The sequence below is a fragment of the Epinephelus moara genome, chromosome 5 (genome assembly GCF_006386435.1).
Source record: "Epinephelus moara isolate mb chromosome 5, YSFRI_EMoa_1.0, whole genome shotgun sequence".
Classification (NCBI taxonomy): Eukaryota; Metazoa; Chordata; class Actinopteri; order Perciformes; family Serranidae; genus Epinephelus; species Epinephelus moara.
In genome coordinates, this window is record NC_065510.1 from 34,568,925 (window position 1) to 34,592,361 (window position 23,437).

Here is a 23,437-nt window from a genome sequence, read left to right on the forward strand (position 1 = left end):
GACTAACTTTGCACTTGAAGTATGCCCGTTCACTTACGATTTAACAGGTCTGACGCTACTATGCGTCCCGGCTGTATCTAGGCTAACGGCTAACATGCTAACTATTATTTTTATGTCATTAGTCACTTGAAACAAATTTAGGACGATAGGAGACAGGTTGAAATAAACCGAAATTTCCCTTTAAGTTCATGTAATCACTGTTCATACTGTGGAGAGTTTTATTAGTACACTATAACTATAAAATGAAAGGATGTTTTGCTGCCTCTTGCAGCAGCTGGAGTCAGAGAAAAAATAACTTAATTCACTGAGCTGACTGCTGACGACTTTTAATGTGGAACGTTTACTTGAAATGTTACTCAGTGCATTAGATGACGTAAATCGATCAACACACCTTAAATACTTCACATGACAACTTTGACCGTTACTTTAGTTTTTCTATGACATAAACTTTTAGTAATGAGTGGATCTTTAAGTGTTTATATATATCAATTTCGGCCTGGTTAGGTGAAGGGCAGATATACTAATCCTCACTCTGAGGAGAAAAAAAAAAAAAGTGTTGCGGAGTGTAGTTCCTGTGGGCTCCTGCAACACTAAACCCCCGAGCTTGCCTGAGAAGGACTAAATGCAAAAACCTGCTATTTATAAATATCCCATGGAGAGAGACTCTCACTGCAGCCTGTTTTATTTGTTCTGAAAATGCCGGCGTGCAACTTCATTTTGTGGACGATAAATGAGGCAATGAGGAAATATAGTGAGTGCTGGACGGAGCAATGAGTGACGATACCCCCACCCACATTTAAGGGTGTAGTCTGCAGTGGAAAGGCTGTGGTCTAGGTACCATGTCTGAAGCGTTACTTTTGGTTCCAGAGGTGCCATACTGAAAGTGTTTGGTGGAAACAGGGCTTATCACTTAAGAACAGCTGTGTGAGTATTACAACAACAAACATTTTTTCACAGATGAATTTTTTTTTTTTTTTTTTTTTTGAAAGATTATCCTGGAAAAACCTTTTTTTCACCTGTTCATAAGTCATTAGCCATGGCCTCTCATGGCTCCCATACAATTCAGAGGGAAGAATTTCATGTTTTCAGAATGACTACATTTGACAACAAACACAAATGAAGCAGGGCGAGATACTTTACATACCTCTGTGCCTCTGTGTTTTTGTACCAAAACCTGTGTGAGTGTTCTTGTATACATGCTTGAGCGTGCGTGTGGCAGAGATAAGTGGCTTGTTGAATGTCATCATCAGATACTACAGAGATAAATCTCAACAAACAACGGAGGCCAAACGAGGAGAACGCCGGAGCCATGTGAAAAATGAAGCCTTACTTGTGGAACTTGAGTGTGAAGTTCTTGTAGTTGCTGGTGAGCGGAGCTGGTGGGACCGACAGTGGGTCGATACCTATACAGTCTGAAATGAGTAGAGAGAGAACAGAGAGGGAACAGTCATATACTGAAGAGAGAGAGGGAGAATAACATAATTTCCATTATCTGGCATTTTGCTGTTCCTCTTTACATAAAGAGTACAACCTTTCAAAAACAAGTATGAAACCTTATCTTAAATTCTTTTTAAGTTGGTGATCACAAAGGAGCATTTGACGAACTTGAGAGCTGAAGTGAAGAAAGCTTTTAACATGAAGTTGTTTCCACTGTTCTTACTTCCTCTTAATTTGGTCAAATTATTCTCAAAAACACACACCGATATGAGGAAGTAAGAAACTGAGGATATGCAACAACTTCTCTCTTCTTGAAAGGTTAATTGACATAAAATGCCATCATGAGACAAAAACATATAATAACGCAGGAAAATGGACTATGAAAAAAAACAGCAACTTAGCAAATGACCCCTCTTTGATAGTAAAAACTATTCTACAAAAAAACAAACAAAAAAAAAAACCCTAAAAAACCTAAATGAAGCCAAAAAAAATCCAACAATCTTACAGGGCTTTGCTGATTATCAATTCAATAAAATCATTTTTAAAACAATATTTTGTGTCACATTATTGATTTCTTTAGTAAAAAGCTGTGTAAAAAGCAAGATAATGCACAGCAAGATCGCAAAATAAACCCCTTCAGTAAATTAGGCTCCATCATGTTGAGGTTTATCTTGCAATAACGTCCTGCTCCCTGTACATAACCCCCTGCCTCAAACTGTCTGATATTGTTCTACATAACAATTACATGCATCCAGGAATGTTCAAAATATCAATAAATGGACCTCCCCAAAGGTGCAATCTACAGCAGGGCATTGCACTCACTGAAGAAAAAAAATGTTGCCCATATCGCATTTTTATTATGACCTCTGTATCACATAATTATGACTCTCTATCTCCTAATTACGAGATCAGGCGTTACATCATACATCAGATTATATGACCTGAATAGCTGCAGTGGCAAATTGCTATAATGCCACTGTAAATGTTTTTAATCACACTTCACTGCATGCTTTATCAGCACAGAGGCCACTTGGAAGCATTTCTGATTGCATGACTTTGTACCCATAAAGTAGCTCATACTGTTTTCCCTGCTCCTGAAGGAACACACAGCACCTTGACATAGGTCAGACTGTGCTTTGCACCTGAGCAGTCCCAAGAGATGTGTTCACAGTGTTGACATACTAATAATAATGTCTCTGCGACATTATGAACTCCCAGTGTCTTTATCCAAGTGAGAAATAACAGCAAGATATTAAATCATGCAGCCCTATCACCATCTTCTCAAATAGTAATAATTAATGACCTTTTCTAATTCCATAATCCGGACCTCGTATAGTAAGATAGTGAGTCATGATCATGAGATAAGGTTGAGAAAGCGTTCTTTGAGTGAATGAAATGACGTTCTGTACCAATCATATTAATAACAGTAGCATATGTTATGAAAGCCAATACAAAACTAACTAAATTAAAATTAAAACAGAATTTAAAAAAAAAACTTTGCAGTTTTTTGTTTGAGTACACACACTAGCTACTTGTGCGAGAGCCAGAGTCTATCGTCAAATATTTGTCCTACGTTTCCCTTTGAAGCGATAAAAGACGTTGCTTGTGTTGCTCCCTTAGGCAACAACTGTCCCCCTGGACAGTGTGCAGATAATATTTTGCTTGACCTTTGACTATGTAAAACCAAGTCAAATGCAAACTATGACATGAAGAAGCCTTTGTATTCTACTTCTGTAGCTCAATTTCCAAAAGGAAGTGTGCACTTGTGTTTTTCAGTGAGAGTGAATGGCTGCTCTGGTTAACATGGAGTGGCACAAATGCTCACAGTGCACTTTATGTGATGTGACAATTTCAGTCCATTATATTCTCACAAACTATGGCATAATAATGGCATTTACAAACCCCACCATTAAATGTGAACTGTTGTCACAGAGAGACTTGATCACAGCCTTCTGGCACTGTTAGTGATGTTAGCAGAATCACAGGACAGTAATCTCCTTCACATTGTACAGTGTGGTTCATGTACTTGTGATGATGTGAGGGTCTATGTTGAAGGTGTCATTGGCTGGGTCAATGCTTCCCTTCTTGTAGTACTGTTGGCAGAGGGAGAGCGCGCTGCCGTTCACGCCAACACCGTAGACATATGCATAGCGTCCCACTGTGGTCTCTGGTAGGGCCAGATACTGCGGAGAAGAAAAAACTGAGCTGAGCAGGGAGCCAAGCACTGAAGGTGTATTGGTACCCACTAATTTTTGTGTGGCCATGACAAAAAGTTCTCTAACACCATGTCCATCCAGCTCATGTTCTGATTTTTATTTGATACTCCATTTTAAGTTTGTTATTAAAGGATCTACAACATCATCTAGTGATGGCAAAGTCGCTTGTTTCACCACTTTGGTCCAGAATAAAATATTTTTATTTATTTATTTCATTAATCTTTATCTATCCAGTAGAGTCCAACTGTTATTAGGAATCTCTTTTTTAAGGGAGACCTGGGCAACACAGGCAGCAGCATAAATAAAACAGACAGACAGAAAACAACAACAACAAAAAAAAGAAACTAAAAATAAAGCAGAAAATACTAACAATTCAAAAGAAAAAATGAAGAGTTAGTTTTGTGACCAGGTAAATTAAAAACAAAACAAATATGTCAACAACTATTGGATAAAGTGGCAGAAAATTTAGCACACACATGTATTGTTCCCAGACACTGTATTCTGATTCAACTTTGGAGTACCAATAGTTCAGTCAAATTTGGGCCTTAAAGTTTGAAGACATTTACACATATTTTCCACTGCACAACTCTAAATGGTGCAAGGTTTCATGACAGTTGGTTAAGGACATGTTAGGCATGATTGACATTTTCATAAAATCTTTATCAATCACTTACTAAAACCCTCATACTACATGTATATTATTTAGAACATAGGAATTATGATGTCAGGATCACAGCTGCAAACCAAAAGGTTAGCGGGAAATTTTAAATGGAAATAGCAAAATGTAAAAAAATGTATTTTCTCATGGTGTCACGGTGACATCAGTTTCTTAGTGAGTGAGGTAGAAATATACTTATTGTGCATGCGTGCAATGTTTTTATTAACATATATCATTATTATTGTATTAATATTATTCACAAGTACCCAATCTAGTCTTGCAGCGGAGTGTATTTTGTTGTTGTTGTATTCAAAGAACCGATAAAAGTTGTTCTGTTATGACAGAAAACAGACTTTACGTTACAGCTAGAGTGTAACACTGACCTACTAACCTCACAATACTTTAAAAATGAGAATCAGAAATTGGAGCACTATTTAATAAGTGGTTTTTAATATATTACACAGCTTTTCTGTACTTGGGGCTGACCTGATCCACGGCATAGAAGATGTGCTCATAGACATCGTTCTGCGTGTAAACAGCAAAGGAGTCGTCTGTGGACTCATCGTAGTCTTTGAGGAAGAGGTGCTTGAAGGTCATTGTGTTCTCCTCCTTGAAGGTCACCACCACCTGGTTACTGAGGCCGAACAGCACCAACTGTAGCACAGAGACGGGAGAGTGAGACATGTCAGGAGGAGGAGGAGGAGGAGGAGGAGGAGGAGGAGGAGGAAGAGGAGGAGGAGGAGGAGTGGGGACAAAGAAAAACCCTGAGGCAGTTTGTTCCAGGTGCACCTCTTAGACTGCAGGCTGGCTTGTGTATTATATAACCAGAATACTCTCTCTGAGTGTTTTTGCACATCATAAATCACCGACAACTTTCACCCAGGAAGTAAAAAAGAATGCCAGTATACATTTCTGACTACCTCTTCTACTCTAATTCACTAAAGCATCGACACTATGCAAGCGGGCATAATCTGTAGGCGCCAGTGTCATTCTTCCTGTATTTTAAGTCCCTAAAAACTTAATATTTTGTTAATTCAGAAGCCCAATGAACGACAATCTTGAGGTGAGAATAAAAACAGCAACACAGGATTTAGATGAAACGTCTGACGTACCTGAGCTGTGACAATAATGATCTTCAGCAGCTGCAGGATCAGCTTGTAAGGCTTGCGGCCCTTGGCGTGGTATTTATCACAAGGGCTCATGAAGAAGTATTTCAGCTTCCTGCGAATGGCCTCCTCTTCCTGATCAGTCCCGACCCAATGACCTGCCGCCACCGCCGTGGGAAACCGATAGTTGCTGTGGTTGTTGCCATGACAGTTTCTCTCATGGTCATGCTCCCCGCTGCTGTCTGTGGAGCCGTAGCGATTCACTGAGCTGCACAGGCCTTCTCGTTCTGAAGGATAAAAGTAAGGAACATTTAGTTTTCTAAGAACTTAATCTCAGACAAGATAAAAACCTGTGATCAAGACTCCTACTCAAAAACAAGTGATGCACAAGCTGAACTGAGAAACTCAAAAATATCTCAGTGCATAAAACCTGCTTAAACATCTGCTTATTCAGAGAAAAGTAAACGGTTTTAAAAAAACTTTGTTATTTTTTAACATCCTAAGTGTTTCTAGTGGTAAAACTGAAAATCCCGTGTCAGTACTCGAGCCTGATCAATTAATCATGCAGACTGATGGCCAACAGGAAATTACAGGAATGCCAAAGTTATCAGTTTGAGCTAATTCAGAAACTGATTCGACTGTTCAAAACCACAATGTGCTATTAGAAACCAGATGATACACAGGACAATTCTCCTAAATTAGCTTTGCCGTCATCTCTCATCATTATGACTGATATTGCCTGAACTGATTCACCTCATTAGAGCTGGTATTTATTAAGTTTAGTAAGTTGTGTGACTAAATGTTTTCCTGTCAGGATTTTTCCCAAGAAACTGACTGGCTGAGGTGGTTAGCCACGCTAATCCTAATGCATCTCGAGTCATGATCAATTCATTAAGTGGATGTTGGCCTAAATAACTAAAACTCTAACTAGTAAATGTTAGCATAATATGCTAAATGAGGGGTGCACCGATCCAACACCGATATTGGGCCAATACTGACTCAAATAGCTTGATTGGGTATCAGTGACAATGAGGCTGATCTATTCAGCTCAATTCTATGTTTACATTTTGAGCTGCTTTTATTTTTTACTGGATTTTAAAAATCTATTTTGTGCTATTACATTATGTTTGTTTGTACTAGATTGTTACTTAATGTGATTTTTGTTTAAACATTTTGTTCTCATTTTATGCAGTTGTAGTGTTTTATACTGGAATTTTAATTTTCTGAAGTTTTTACCACTTGAATTGTAATTCCTGTTAATTTTGAAGATTTTTTTACCAAATTACTGGTACACAATTTATAATTTTAATGATAAATAACAACTCAGTAAATTTCTATCAGTGTATTTATTCATTTCCTTTTTGTTTTTGTTTTTACAAAAGTAGGAAAGTAATGCTTAAAAGGTCCAGTGTGTAGGATTTAGAGGAATCTACAAATGGTATATATCATTGTAGCTATGCTTAACTATATTTTAATTATTTTATAACCACCTGAGACTAAGAATGATTGTGATGTTTTTGTTCCCTTAGAATAAGGTGTTTATACCTACATACAGAGCAGGCCCTCTCCCACGGAGTCCGCCATGTTGTTTCTACAGTAGCCCAAAATGCACAAATCAAATATTAACCCTAGGTAGGGCCATTCGCTTTTTCGCATTAGCCACTTAAGTTCTTCTACACACTTGGCACATGGGAGAGGTTAAAGTTCTGCAACCTCACCACTAGATGACATTAAATCCTACACACTGGACCTTTAAGTCAAGCCTGATGTTGCCCTGCACATACAATAATGATCCCCGTCATTCCACATAGTGAGGTATACAGCTCATTAATTAAACACTGGTACTGGTTCGGTACTTGGTATCACATCCCTGCACAAAACTAAGATGGCAAACATGGTAAACTTTATACCCAAACAACAGCGCACTTGCACTGTCAGTATGTTAACATGCTAATGCTAGCATTTAGCTCAAAGCACTGCTGTGCTTAAATACAGCCTCACAGAGTCACTAGCACAGCTTTAGTCTTGTTTATTTGTCTTGTTTATTTTATGTTAATGGAGTTGGTCTTGGTTTGTTTGGATGAAGTAGCCTATGTCTGCTATACAACAAGTGTACCTCAGTATAGGAGGCATAAATAAATGGAGCTAGGCCACAAGGCTGTTACACTAAAGAGCTTCAAGGCGAGGATAAATCAAATGTAGCCTACATGGCAGTAAAGCAATTACCCTAAACTCAGAGACATGCACCAGGACAAGAGTTGTAATTGTACGGTCTCTGCTGGCTGAAAGGAAAAAGCAGTGGTCACATGAATTGAGCCAGTTCCAAATTCCTGAGCCAAAGTCTCGTCCTTTCATGAAAAGCTGACTCCACTGACTACTTCCTGACAGCACCCTGTCAGCACCGCACATGTGCCCCAGCCTGAACAGTTAGTCTTCAGCTTTTATTTTTGCCTCAGTCTGACACCTTCCCTTTGTCTTCAATGTGTATGGATGAACTCCCCTCGTTCCCCTCTGGCACTTTGAACATGCTAAAGACACCTACATGTGTGATTTAACCCTGCTGACTCCAAAGGAGTAATGGAAAGTCTTCATAAGTACAGGGTGCACAAATAGCCAGTACTTGATTTTTACAGTTGTATTTAGAGTGTTAATGACTTTCACCACAATGTCTTCTGTCCCCTTGAAATACAATTAAGAAACTGATGTCAAGCTGCAACTATGAGACAGTGAATGTGGAAATCTATTTTCCCAAAGAGTCTGTCGTATGTCTGCCGGTTACTGCTGACATCAGTGTGGTAGATGACTGGGACGGTTATGAAAGAGCTGACATATCTTATACAAGTCTAACCTGACTGGGTTTGACAAGTGTTAGTACAGAAATTCAGGAGAGTTTGTATGACGTTACACGTAATAAATCTCCCACTTCTTTCCGGGCAGAACAGGGAAACACTACGAGCATGATGACAAGGGCTTTTAAGAACTTTTGACACACTACTTTCCACTGGCTGAGAACAAAATAAAGGCAAAATATAATTTTTTATTACCCTAATATCCTATATCCAAGGTATAACAGTATCTCATGCTGTTTTCAGTTGAAATTAAACAGATGTGATGTTTGATTTAAGTCTTCCTTTGTGGTAAAACTATTATATGCTCTGGCTCTCATTCAAATTCTGTCTGTTCTGCAAATTCGTCAGTATAATCTGAAAGAGTTAAATTTCTGCCCCCTGTCAACCCTAAACTTGTCCATCTTACATCAGGGTACCACAGGCTACACCAACCAACACAAAAAGAGACGATAACAAAACAACTCAGACAATTACAACATCAGAAACACAATTTACAGTATCTCAACATCTGCAGAATACAGAAAACAGATTTTTTTTTTTTAAGTATGGTAAATTCTAAATAGGTGACTCATATTAATAACAGAAGTTTAAACTTCAAGTTAGGTGGGTGGTAAAAAAATTCTGCTGTGTGCAAAAGTTCAATTATGTCATTTATTTAATTATTGATCAACATCACTGTAGATGTGCCAGTGTGCATAACTAACTAACTTAAGTCTTTAAAAGGACAGTTCACCCCAAAATCAAAAGTACATATTGTTCCTTTTCTTGCAGTGCTATTTATCAATCTAGATTGTTTTTTGTGTGAGATGCAGAGTGTTGGAGATATCGGCTGTAGAGATGCCTGCCTTCTCTCCAATATAATGGAACTAGATGGCACTTGGCTTGTCATGCTCAAAATGTACTTTAAAAAAACTAAATAACAATGTCTCTTTTTAGAAATCATGACCTGGTGCAAGCCTCCTTTTTGTTATTTTTTTTATTCTGGGGTGAAGTGTCCCTTTAAATACCAACTGTGTTTAGAAATGTGTGGTGAGAGAAAACAGGGAAAAAAAATTGAAAAACTAGAGTAACAGAAACTGACAGACAGATGGACGAACAGGCCAATTTAAGCAGGTGACAAAAAATCATCTTGTAGTAATTATCTATAAAGCTCTACTTTTATATGGACACTAATCTTGTCTTTAAAGTTATTTATTATTATTAATTTAAATCTTGTAATTGTTTTTATTACTTTGTTTCCTTCTTATTACTTCTTTATTACTTCTTTGGTCATCTGTCCTTATTGGTGTGTGTTTTTATTTATATGTGTGTTGTGTGGTTGTCTGATAATGAAGTTTGTTGTTCTCAGGTCACTCTCGAAAATGAGATCGCAATCCCAATGAGACTAGTTGATTAAGTTTAACTTGAAAAACCTAACCTGCGTTAAAAATGCTTAACATTTCTACAGACCGCACAGTTTATGGTTGGAAACAAAGCTGGATGATGTGCCATGTCTTTGAAGGAACCGGCCACATCGTAGAAAAGCCACAAATCAGAAAGTGGGCTAATCGTGCCTAATACTTGTCACATGCCTTCAGCTTGCTGGACCTGACTGGGGTTCCTCAGATTTTTCACTCAGTCTGCATTTAGGAAATGACCCAATGACTTGGGTAGTCTAAGTCAGCTCACGCAAGGTCAGATAAACTGCTGAGTCAGGGTGAATCCAAACTCAACAGACACAGTAAGTCAGCAGAGCAAACCACTTGTTTGGCAGAGTTTTCTAATGGGAGCGAGAAGTGAAACAGGACAAATAAGCTGCTGGTGTTCAGTATTAGTCAGCACTCACTGTAAACAAGATAAAAGTTCAACATTACAAGGAAATGTTTGGGACTGGCTGAACTCCAAAAATCTGTCACGCATTATTCTGTGGCACCACAATCAAACATTAGAACACAATACATCAAGGTAATTTATAATTTCTGCTGCTGTTAAAGGTGCATTCAGCTTTTTTTTTTGTTCGGAATGTGAAACATGGACTGTTCTGAGTTTTATTTAAAGCAATTATCCAGCTAATTTAGTACATTCAGTTTCACGAGCTTATTACTGATGTAAACAAACATTCAAGGGCATCAGAAAACATGAATTACTCAGTTTTATCCCTTGTCTCATGTGTACTAAAAGACCAGTCAATCTATTTGGGAAAGATGGCAGGTTTCAATCCTATGTTTTGAACTTGATACATTTAGTAAACAAAGATGAAAAAGACTAAGTGCTGATTTTCCATCTTTAAACTCTCCAATTATGTATTCGAGTATGGCCTCAAAGAGTACTCCACTGATTTTGCATTGCACTCCTTTGACATTGTTGGACTTCTGATTGACAGTTTTAAATTTAAGGTGAAAACAGATGATATCATCCTTTATTCTATGTACTCTTCTTACTTGTCACCTTCCTTGCACCCCCATCACTCCAAATTGCAACTTGACCACCAACAGCTCAGTTGGAGATTTGGGTATGCTACTGAGCTGCTGGCTTTAGGTAGAGATAAGGAGCAGCTACAGAGGTCTCGTGAGCTCACTTCCTATCTCCACACCACCATATTTTTTCTTCATTTTTTAAAACTTGTAGTCTTCAGATCCAAATAACGCTGACGCTGACCACTTGAGGCAATTTATCAGAGTTTGTGCAGCTCCCTCTGGAGTTACAAAAAATCTGCCAACAAACTTTGATGTGCACAATAACAATGTATCCTTATACAACAGTTTGTGTAATTTCCTAAGAATAAGTGCCCCCTCAAATGATGGGGGATGGGGATAAGCGCTGCGCACTCAAACTGAAAAATTAGATACCGCTCAAGCCTAACTCAAAGTTCACTTCAAGTTCACACAGCCCTGAACACCTGTCTCTTGGGGAAAGTCCTGTGCTGTGTGACCCAGCTACCACCCCAGCCTACAACTGGGACCACTTTCTTTCTCACTACTGTCAGCGCATTGGACACGTGATCGCAGCCTTCCCAAATACGTAAGTTATACACAAATTACTTGCTTGTCATGGGGTATGTATGAATTTTGGTGCACTGTTTTTTGCAGGAAATGGTATGAACTGCGCAAGAGAACAGCCTGAAAATAAACTAAGTTACATTTCTGTGGCAAAAATAAAAACACAGTTTGGCCTTTAAATGAAGCATGACATTAACTGTCCCGCACAAAGTTTTGAAGATCTTTAAAACTATGAGGCATCTGATATAATACATTTTTTAACGTTTTTAGTTGGTCACACTCTTATGTTTTAAGTCTTAACTTAAATCTGAGGTCTTTAAGTCTTCACTTTGTTTATTTTGCTTGGTGTCTGTACGCTTGTCTGACTGAAACGTTTATGGAAATATATTGTAACCTGAGATTTTATGAACCACTTGTGGTTTCCTGCAGTTAACAAAACCTGCATTCATGGGGATCATTTCCTACATTATCCAACACCTGTTGTTAACCTGTGACAATTTGCTGTTACAGTGACATGAACAGCATCCAGATGAGCAGTTGGCTTCATCAGAGGTTATTGAGAGTGACAGCATTTTAATTACTTCTTCTACAAATGAGGCAGGCAAGCTGCCCTGGCTTTGACAGCGGTTGCGTGCCTTGCTGAAAGAATCCAACCAACTCGCATTTCATGCAGACAATAGGCACAAGTGCACACATATCTTTGATTGGAGGAGTGTGTCGATCGTCACGGCAGATAGCAATCGGACAAACAAGAGTGGGTGCAGGCCATTGACCGTGCCACCAGATGTGACTTAAGGCAAGTAAATCTGTGAAAATATCTGACTCTCCCGGTTCACAGTCGCCTGTGGAGTGCTGGCAGAAACACAGATGTAGCTACAAGTCTGTCACTCTAAATCCTTACTGTCACTGAGAATCTGTCAACAACTTGGTATCTGTGGTGAGATCTTGTCTGGCAGTCCACAGTGAGAGGCCACCCACAGGTTAAGAGTCCAAAACTTCCACTAATACCTGAGTTAAAGGAAACACCTTGAACAAAGAAAGATAATACGCTGATAACTATGTTCTGGGTCTGTAAGATGTGATACCTTTTATGAATTTAAATGCATCTTCTTTAACAGCAATGGGTTAGATTCATTATCAGAGGAAGGAAGAAGGGCCTGATAATGTGACTTTAAACTGTTTGTTTACCCAAATTACCCTTATTACAGTAGTTAGTGGAGATAGCTCTGCTTTTATGTGCCAAGGTTTTGAGATATGCAAGTCTGAAAAGTTTGTTGCCACCACAGAACCATGGAGGTAAACAAGGACACAGAGTACTACATTTTTTTTGGAAAAACTCAACAGCAAATTGTCCTGGCAGCACAAACATAGTTTTTGTGTAGATCAGAGTTCAGAATTCTTTCACAAAAAGTAGTTCCAGTTGCACTGAGAAAACTGAGTCTGTCTTTAACGCTTTTCTGTGTTTTGAACACCACAAACTATTTTTTAAATCCTCTATATATTCAGAAACAAACCTTAAAGACAGCTATCTCAAAACCTTTACATATGCATAGCTAGATACCATTAGTGGTGGGTAGAAAGAAAAAAACAACTTCATGCAATTTGGGTGAACCGACCCTTTATCTCGAAGCTTATTGAACACACACTGTGTGATGCTACATAAAGCAAGCTTTATTCTGTATGTGGGGCATGTGGCTTCTTAGAGACACAAGGAAAACACAAACTTAAAAAACCAAGGTCATCACACTACCTTTTTAAGAGCATTCAACAGCATCTTACAATCTTACAAATGCTGGATCTCATCAAACTATTCAAGTTCATGGTCAAGAATGAACTTTCACACACTGTTCAAAAATCTGTCACAGTACAGAGGAACACTATAATCTGTGGAGCCAAGCTTCAACCAACCGACATCAACAATCTTTAAAAAAAAAAAAAAAGACCTGCAGATTCAACCATGCGTGAGGGGAACTTATGAAACAGGGCTGGAACTATTATTATGCATGAAGGAGTCGGGCTGTGTAGATGTTGCGCACTTGCTGAAAAGTGGGCTGATGGTAGGGGTGGTGGTGCAGCATCTGTGTCTTACCAACACTGTGTTTTAGACCAAGAAACCATGGAGTCATTGCAACCTGTCATTACAATCAGGGCTAATATAAAGTCAGCTGATTCAATGTAAAGATGAATTCCAGTACTTGTACAGTACATGTATTTAGAGATGAACCCCTCCAAACACACAACAAGGGCTGCAACTAAGCATTAGTTAAAATTATGATTAAGCTGTGAAGTATTTCAAGATTAAACAGTCATCAATTCAGCTAAAAACGTCAGAAAATAGTGAAAACGCCCATTGCATGTTTAACAAACCCAACGCCTTGTGGTTACATGTCTTGTCCAACAATTTAAAACCCAAATGTATTAGTTTATGGTGTTATAGGAATGCATAAAGGCAACAAACCTTCACATTTAAGAAGCTGGAAACTGTTAATATTTGGCAAAAGAATCACACACTTAATTTACTGTCAAATAACAGGATAATAAGACATGTTCTCTCAATCGATTAACTAATTAGTCAACAAACCATTTCAGCTCTAATGGAGTCTATTGTGAATACAATAAAACTATTTTTATTTTGACATATTATCTCATAAAGTACCGGGATTTTTAGATAAAAAGAATACTTTAACACCTGTCTCTTTGTCAGTTTTCTGGTTTTACTGCTGAATGATAACCAAAAGGAGGCCATGTTTAACAACCTCTCTGTCATTGTGTACAGTTACATCTCTGTCTAAGTGGTGCTCTCTGTATTAAGACACCACTTGTGGTGGAGTGAAGAGGGAAAACCCCATTAGGTCAACAAAGTCTACAATATGGAGTCACACAGCAAAACCTGATGTTGAGAGAGCTGTTTGGGAAAAACATACTTGCTGACAATGACTACTGTGCCTCAGCTGCCCAAAAGATGACAGAGCAGAAACACAGTAACAGCTGAAGTGACCTTAATGTTGTGGATGTCTCAACAACAACACCTGAGGCACCACAACGCAGCTCCAAAACTAGCTTCAGTTCCGGAGAGGAAGGTTTAAACTGTGTGTTAACAAACAAAACAAGGTTTGTTTTCGAAAAGACAAATGAGTGGTGACTAACGGAGTTAAATTTAAAAGTTAAATGTCGGCAGCAGGTTACCTGAGGAGTCCCGGCGTCCTGTCGCAGCCATGTAGTTATCCGTTAATAGAAACAATAAATAGGTCAGTCATATATTTAAAACTCACAGTGTCCGCTAACTGCTAGTTTTCAGTCCTAATAATTGTTCAGAGCTCTCATAGCAGACAGCTGTACTGAACCAGCAGCCGGGCCGACCTCCTCTGTTGACTCCAGCGCTCTTCCTCTCTCTCAGGTCATGTGACTGACGCCACGTGACCGCATGACTCAGCGCTGAGCGCGAGCGCTGCTGTGCTCGAGGCCACGAGGCACAGGATGCTGATTTACAACGCGTTTATTGGTTAATACCCCTGCAAGGCGTGATTTACTGTGCAGCTGAACAACTGCATTTGTATTTTGCAGAATTAAAAGCCCTGAAATATCTGCCGCTGTCCTGTGTGGCCTGGAGGAAGCCCACTCCTAAAAGAGTCACCAAAAACGTTTATCAAATAATCTCCTACATGAAGCAGTGTCAAGGTTATTCAACAGCATAAATTTAAATTACCATATCTCAGGGGTCATGAGTCTGACAACAAAAATATTCACTCAACTAATTCTTCTAAAAGTATTACCAGGTTTAATTATATCTCAAAAGTGAGTGACCTTCTATCATAATACATCGGTTATTTATTTAATATACTTCAATTAGCTAGTAGCCTGGGCTATTTGTTTAAATTACTGAACTCAAAGGGCTTATATTTGGAACAAGCATCTATATGGGACAGGCCTTTAATTCCTTTAACACAGAACTGTTGCTCAGCAAAGATGGGAAATACAATCAAGTTCAAGTCAAGTTCAACTTTATTGTCATTTCCACATACAGAGTACATGGGAACGAAATTGCACTTTCTCCCAACCCTCAGGTGCCATCATACACTTACAAAATATAAATTTATAAAGATAAAATATATATACATATCACACATTGCAAGTATAAAGATATAAAGATAAAAAAGTTGGAGGATGCTCTGCGTATGCAGCATCTTCAAATTGTTTATTTGGACCAGTATGAATTTTACTTGTATAAAAATTAGGCTTTGAATAACATCAATTATGAATCATTCATTTGATCTAGCTCTGAGAGACAGCACTTCAGAGAAAGAGAGTTATGTCACTCATTTTACGGCATCTGACATGACACAACACCACTTTATCCTTTTAAAACAATATTCATAATTAGGATTATTTTTGATCTGTGGACCCTTATGGGCTTAAGAAATATTTTAACTTACAGAGTAATGGAGGAATGGACACATATTTTGACTTTATGACAGCTTCAGAGGAAGGGAGTCGCCACTTGTTTTTTCATCATGCTGGTAAATATGAATTAATTACGGTCTTCTCTGGTGCTCATGGTTTCAGTAAAATGAACTGAACCAATCTAATGACATGTAGCATCTCCATATTGACAGAAGTTTAAACATTTATATTTGTATGTACGATCTAAACAGTTAACTAGTGTTAGCTCAAGTGGGTAGCCGACAACCCGGGTTTATACATCCAGAGAACTTCTATAAAATGAACGGCTTGGCAACCAGACTGGGCGTCTAATAGAGACAGGCCTTTATTTGTCAAAATGTGTAGCCACAGCGGGCTATTAGAGGGGAGCAGGTGTTTAATTAGAACTAGGCTTTTAATTGATGGTTTATGGTAGATCCAGATGCACATTACAACTTCTTAATTTCTGTTATCAAAATAACAAGCTTTAAAAAAAAGCATCCTTTCGCAGAGGTGTAAACTGATTATTTTATGTAATGAGCTGCATATTGCATTAACATTTTTCAACAGGCTATAATTTCAACTCAGTGCTGCCAGGATCTGCAATTTAAAAGATAGTATTCACAGAGGACTGCTGTGCTGGATAACATTACAATGAACAGTTTCTGTTTCTCTGATCACGCATTGAAAAGACTACCTCCTAACATAATTGGATGCATAATAAATTTCGCCTTTGCTCTGATTATTTTCAGTCACGTTCAATCAGGACAAACTATGCAAACAGTTTTGTGAGACTGTCAAATGTCATTTCATGTGTTTTAGGGGTAAATGCAAAAAAGTTATTTCATCTCTTGCAACTGACTTCATCTTTGCCATTAGTCTATAATACCTTGCCATCACACATTTGTGGAGCTCAGAAACAGAAGCAGAGTGAGAAGTCCCATTTTTTTCCTCTCTTGGACAAATGACTCATCTTCTCTCCCTTTCTTTCCTAACACTTAATTTTCCAGTTGCAGCATCTTCTATGGTTAAACACCTGACTTCTGAAAACAAAAACATTTTATTACTATTATTCCCAGATGTCAAGAAAAACTATCTTCAATAAAGAATCCTTTCATGTATTTACTTAGATTTTATCAGAACAAAACATAGACGTGAACATTATATTGCATGGATACACATAATGCTTTAATTGCAAGCTTAATGGGTGACGCAGGTGAAGCTGCCCCACCTCTGCAATACATGCCTGTAAGAGTCTGTTGTGGTGATTTCACAATACAAACACACATAGATAGTCTGAGAGGGCTCCAGCTATTATCCCATCCAGCGTGTCAATACAGATGCAGTCACAGGTTTGATCTAACTAACATGGTAACACAGGGAAATGGATAATTTTCCATCAGCTGTTTTTCTTGGAAGTTGTTGGTGTCAGCCTCATACATTGTGCAAAAACAACTTTAGCACGACATTAACCAAATGTTAGTAAATAGACATTTTAGTACACCATTGACATTTTGAGTTTCCCCAGGCAAGTCTATCTTTCTACTACAAAGGAGTACAATCAATAATTAAAACATATGTCTGAGTAAAAGCTTCATTTAGTATATTCAGTACAGTGCACTCTAAAAAAGAATCCATCGGTTCAACTTGAAAAAATAAGGTAACAATTTGCATTGTTGAATAAGTTGAATCAACTTATAATTATCCAAACGTGTTGATAGTTAGTGGTCAAACTATTTTATTGAAGATATTGTAACTTAATTCTTAACTAAATTCCATCCCACTCAAAAGTGTCTTTTTTTATTTTGACCAACCTCTTAAAACATGTTGTCAACTGACTAAAACACGTTAATGTAACTTACATAAATATATATATATATATATAGATTTTATATATATATATATATATATATATATATATATACATATATACACATTTATGCTGGAAAAACTCATTTAGTTGAAGCATTATCCACTAACCCCATGGACCATTTAGGGTGCACTAAGGATCCACTGGCTGAGCTTAAAATAATTTAAGGTATTAATTTGCCAGCAATTTTCAGTAGCTTCCACTCTGGCATATTTAGTCAATCCTATGGGTCTTTTATGGTGTGACAAACTCGGTTTAGTACAACCAATATGATTTGCTTTGACCTCAAAAAACTTAATTAAGTTGAGTTAACTTAATACTAATCCAAAATTTTTGGTGATAAGTAATGGTCAAATTATTTTATTTAAGACATTCCAACTTATTTATTTTTATACTATTGAAAATTGTCCAAAATGTTTTTAATTTTTTTTTTAAGATATTAAAAAAGATAGGGGCATTTTCAGCCTTTAATGGATAGGACAGACAAGTGTTAAGGGGGGAGAGAGAGAGGGAGTGACATGCAGCAATGTAACTAACGGAATTTTTTATGCTGAAAAACTTCTTTAAGTGTTATCCACTAATCCCATGACTCATTAGAGTTTTGTCTTCAGAGCTGAGATTAATAGTCCATTGATTAATCAGATGTGTGAAGGAAACTTCATTAATAACAATTTTGTCAGTCCACCATTCTTAAATGAAATGGTTACACTGCCGTCACTCCAGTCTGAGCAGTCTTACAGACATTTCAGCACTCAATTTTGACTTCACATCTCAAAATTTTGATTAAATGTGAATATATTCAGTCATTTTCATCATTCATTCCATTTTTCATTCCTACAGAGCCACTAAAGCCCACAAACTTTGCAACTTATGGGAGCAAGTAATTATCTTGTGCGCACCATGAACGTAGCTACTGCGACCTTACCTATTGGTTTGTGGGCTGCTGTTTTGACACCTTGGCCTCTAGTTTCCCGGCGCGGCGCAGGGTGGCAAACCCCGCGCAGAGCTAGTTTCGAGCAGTGTAACCCGAGGCGCGCTCAGTTTGGTAGTTTGGCAGACCGAGGTGCGCTGAGATGGGTGTGGCGGCGCAGCCGGGGGAGGTGTCAACAAATCCAGCTTGGCGCAGTGACAGTTTCGTGCCAAAAGGCTTCGCCGAAGGTGCACTAAAAGCTCACCAGCTGAAACCAGGTCTACTGTCAGCGCAGGCGAAGCGCAGCCGGTGTAGCGGAAGTTTGGCTGACCGGCGGACAGTGCGCACACGTCACCAAAACCTCACAGGCAGGTTTCCAGAATATCAGGCACATTAACGATGCAATAAATAGCCACAAACCACTATTCAATGCAACTATCTGCAATCAGCACATAAATGTATCTCTATATCGACTGTCCCGTCACATCTGATGTCAGATCAAAGGGGATTGGCACCGTTTGGCACGTTTGGCACGCGTAATGGAAACCCAACCTGATTTGATTAACACAGCTGCAAACTAATGAGTTCACATCCCTCTCAGCCAACCACAAACAGCCACAGCATCAGATAGGGAGTATATATTCAGCATCTGTCATCTTAGAAAAGTCAAAAGAAAAGAAACAGAGTGAGACTGCGAGAGAGAAAGAGAGAGCGCGCGCGCACGAGAGAAACGCAACATTGATTTACAATTGTGGTGACCTCCTCCCAGGCTACCTTTGCATCATCAGCCCGTGGAGGTCTGCTCGCAGTTCCGTATATTCGGACACTGCGAGCTTGGACCTCCCGGACCAAAACATCAGTTTCCTCCTGGGAGAAGTTTGGCCGTCTGACGCTGCTGCTCTCTTCTGCCATGGCGAATTGAGTAAACTCTCATTACGCCTTCGCGCGGCGCATTTAAGGGCGAGGAGAGGGGCTCATTTGATTGGTGTGATGTGTGTAAAACCCACTCCACGCCTTCTCTCCTCCCTCTTTCCGACTTGCGCAGGTAGGAGGGACGGAGGTGGGAAAGAGGAGTAGCTGCGCCAGCGTGCACGGTGTGCCAAAGTTGCAAAATCCGCCTAGCCACACCCAGTTGGCGAAGCGCAGGTGCACTGCGCTTCTGCCTCGCCCGGTCTGCGAAACTAGAGGCCTTTAAGGTCAACATTTTGGCCGTTACCATCTGGTTTTTTTTGGAACCAGAAGTTACCGTATTTGGACAAGAGGGTGGAACTATGGAGGAGTGAGGGGTGGATCTGACTCACAGACTGTAGCAACAGCCTGTCATGTTGCCCCGCTCTGAAAGATGTGTAACTTTGAGCCTTAATGAAATATAAGCAGGTGCATTATTAAAAAAAATAATCCCCCATACTTTGCCAAGAATGTTGAAATCACCTATAGAAACCAAAACTGTTATTTGTACCTGGCTGTAAACAGGTTGGGTATTTTAACACGAGTGTCCGTGGGGGTTTGCTCTGTTTTGGAGCCAGCCTCAAGTGGCCATTCAAGGATCTGTAGTTTTTGGCACTTCCACATTGGTTGAATTTTTCACTGTTGGGGGTTACCGCTTCCTGCGCAAAAAATAAACAAATATCACCTTACATGACTTTAGAGGCCCTGTATATTTAGAAGTTTTAATGTCTAGGTATTTTTCTTTACTGGCAGAAATGGGCTTCCATACATTGGGCTTGCACACTGTTATAGAAAGGTATTAATTGATTTATCTTTGTGGGTTCATTTAATCTTCATAACACAAATTCATATTTGGCTTTTTATCTATAAATTGTTTAATGACTTAAAATCTTGAACTTTAGCATCATACTACCACAAGCTGTTATATACAAACTACAACAGGACAATCATAATCATAATTTCCCTGCATTAAAAGTAAATGGAACATAACAGTTTCTGTGATTTCCCATAACTAAAATAATTCCTGGTACTTGTGAGTACACAACAGTCATCGCATGAGAAGGTAAACATTTACCGCAAATCTGCTTTATTTTTCACTTCAGTTTGTTTATTGAATGACATTCTGTATTCAGAGGAAGCTGTACGAGGCTGCATGACTCGAGAGTGACACAACTCAATATAATTAGGAGAATCATTTTCTGTAATAAACTCTACTGCGGGGGCCCAGACTTTGTTTTGCTCATGACACACTTTAACTTCTGGATCAATACTTGGAACCATCAGTGTACACTGAGTACTCTTCACCTATTGGGACACAACACTGCAGTCATGCACGTACACCTACACAAATACACCTACACAGCTCAGAAGTGCTTGGAAGCGTAACTGTGCTACTCAGGTTACTTTTTTGAAGAGCCTGTCTTTTGTTCGTTTAGCTCGGAGAAAGTCTTCTAGTTTGTTTTTTATTTCTTTTGTTTTTTTAGTTGCTTTTTTCAGAGGTAGCAGCCAGGAGATCCAACATGACTTTATCTGGAGTGTCGTTTTTTGTTCTGGCTTTATCCTACGTCTTAACTGTTTATGGCAGGTCGACAGGTATGTTCAATTATTTTAAACATGTCAGCTTTTGTGTTAGCTTGAGTTGAATTCTTCATTAGTCTGCATAGTTTCTTTATGGTATGCTGATGAGGAATATTTTTGTCATGTGGTGATTTACTAACTCCCTGAAATCTGTAATCTTTAAATAAGACAAGCACAGGTTTCTATAATGCTCATCCTCTTTTTTTATTATTAAATACTGAAAAGGCCTATTAAATTTTCTGATTATGAATCAACAAACAAACCTTTTTTTTTCAGATTCACTCATCACACATACAGATATTAACTAACGTCTATATCCACCCCCAGAAATGAATCTCATATAATCAAAGAGACAAAAACGTACAGGAGGAAAAAGATATGTTTTACATTATAACCATTAATGGAGATTTGAAAATGAAACAGAAAGGACCTTAGCCTGGTCAAATTTTAGGTTTTTACATTACCACCTCCAACAAGCATCAATGAGATCTTACTTTTCATGTTAATCTATAGAATAAGCTGTCAATAACCACACCAAGTTAAGGGACTGTATGAAAATGATTGGCGGGATGGGGGTTTTGGTTTAGAGAAAGTGAGAGGGTTATATCTCACTGATACTGTCCTCAAAAGAAAAACAACAGCATAAGTTGCTTGAGCGAATGGCTCCAAAAAAATTCAAGTGACAAAACCCTCTGGAAGCGTTGGAATAATGACAGTTTGTCGGGAGCAAAGGAGGGAGTAGTGTGAAGCTGTTATGGAACGACAAAGTCCATGTATGTAGGAAGTCAGCGTGGGAGGATGGATCAACAAAATATCAAACTTTAACTCGGGGGAGCGCTGTTTGCTTCCTGTTTCCTGTCGGCAGTCAATAACCCCTTTTACACTGCTTGTTTAAAGTGGCAGAGATGATAGAGATGTTCTGGAGGTAGTAACAGACTACGTCTGTGTAAAAAGTGTGAGCCGGCAGGATGGGCGGGCTTGAAATTTCCGTGACGTCTTATAAGTGCGACCAACTGCCAAGACATTTAAAAAGCAGCAATCAGCAGTTAGCAGCTAACTCAGAGAAGAAAAACAGCAAGAATATCGACAAATTGGGGAGTCAATGTGATGCGGGTGCTCCTTACCCTCTGAAAATAAGATGAGAGAACTGCCATATAACAGGTACAGCCAATGTTAGTTGATGCAATGTTATGCCATTGTTACTGTTATAAAGTGTTGCCCAACACACACTGAAAAGTCACACTAGAGGCAGACGCTTCTGTGTTACATGTCACGCCTGTCATGCCTGTTTTAAATCCAGCATGCCGGCGTGCTATCTAAAATCACACACTGAGGCGACATGATGCTATGGTTGTTTGCTTCTGCATTAAAAAAACAAAACTGGTGCAATTAAGGGTCTTTGTTACGGTAGTTTTGTGGGATCTTTGTGTAAAAAGAGCCGATGCTTGTTCCTTTTGACTTAGACCATGATCATCCTGTAACCCTATCCATGCATGTGTTATTGTAACCATGACAACGTAGGTCTTTTTTTATCCCAAACCACAATGTTTTCCACTGAGTCACGATCTTTCCGTCAACCTAACCAAGTTGGTTTTGTCCTTAAACCTAACCAAACATTAACCACTGCGGTGTAGATGTGAAGATAGACGGACAGGCAGTGGCGATGTTGTTTTGTTGATAGACGGGTCAGATCAGAAAACACTGACATGAGTTGCTTTGCAGGGCATTAGTTGTTTAATCTGGATGACTTGTTGGTTTTTGTCTTTCTGCTGAAGGGAGGGCAGTCTGACCTTTACTGGAGGAGAGAAGGAGAGGGTTTCTAATTTTATTTTTTTTCATTATATTTGACACGAGCTTCGTCTTGCAAAATGTATCGCAATTTCATCATGTAATTGGTTTCGTATCAAGCCACAGCAACATCTGTAATTAACATTTACTTTTTTATTTTAAAAGCATCAATGTTCAAACTTGGAAACATTTTTATACTTTGCCTCTTTTAGTTACTAATTGTGAAACAAATTTTACCCACTTAATTCTGTTTCTTTTTTTAAATGCTGGGAGGAGGATGCAAAAAGTGAAAGGAAGGGTCCACAGAAAACAAAAATCATGAGTGAGAGATTTGCTTTTTTTTAAAAAAAAAGCAAGGTTCTCCTGTGTCTCCAGTGACCCCTCCAAAAATGTTCGTACTGTCCCTAACATAGCTTTGATCTGAATTTGTCAGTGTCAGTGTCATTAACTGTGTCACATACACCAGGGATCTTATCTGACGAAAACTCTGTCTGTGGGTGTGTCTGTGTGTCTGTTCCACGTTTTTCTCCTCACTGACTTGGTCAATCCATGTGAAATTTGGCACAGTGGTAGAGGGTCATGGGAGGATGCGAATGAAGCAGTATTACATCAATTGGCCAAAGGGGGGCGCTATAGCAACCGATTGAAATTGCAAACTTTGAATGGGCATATCTCATGCT

The 23,437-nt window shown here is 38.8% G+C and overlaps 3 protein-coding genes across 3 annotated transcripts in view; 2 read left to right on the plus strand and 1 right to left on the minus strand.

Moving 5' to 3' along the window:
- The window catches only part of mcoln1a (mucolipin TRP cation channel 1a), a 23,539-nt gene extending 8,910 nt beyond the window's left edge, over positions 1-14,629 (minus strand). The window contains exons 1-5 of the mRNA XM_050043653.1: positions 14,431-14,629; positions 5,424-5,704; positions 4,798-4,965; positions 3,464-3,620; positions 1,331-1,412 (exon numbers count right to left, since the gene is read on the minus strand). Of these exons, the coding sequence (XP_049899610.1) occupies positions 1,331-1,412; positions 3,464-3,620; positions 4,798-4,965; positions 5,424-5,704; positions 14,431-14,461 (719 nt within the window). The 5' untranslated portion in view covers positions 14,462-14,629. The remainder of the gene's footprint in view (positions 1-1,330; positions 1,413-3,463; positions 3,621-4,797; positions 4,966-5,423; positions 5,705-14,430) is intronic.
- Positions 1-23,437, plus strand: part of LOC126389773 (myosin-10) — a 667,776-nt gene that overhangs the window by 337,116 nt on the left and 307,223 nt on the right. The gene's annotated exons all lie outside the window — the stretch shown is intronic.
- LOC126389782 (N-acetylmuramoyl-L-alanine amidase-like) overlaps positions 20,725-23,437 on the plus strand; it is an 8,052-nt gene continuing 5,339 nt past the window's right edge. Inside the window, exon 1 of the mRNA XM_050043655.1 lies at positions 20,725-20,984. Within this exon, the coding sequence (XP_049899612.1) occupies positions 20,912-20,984 (73 nt within the window). The 5' untranslated portion in view covers positions 20,725-20,911. The remainder of the gene's footprint in view (positions 20,985-23,437) is intronic.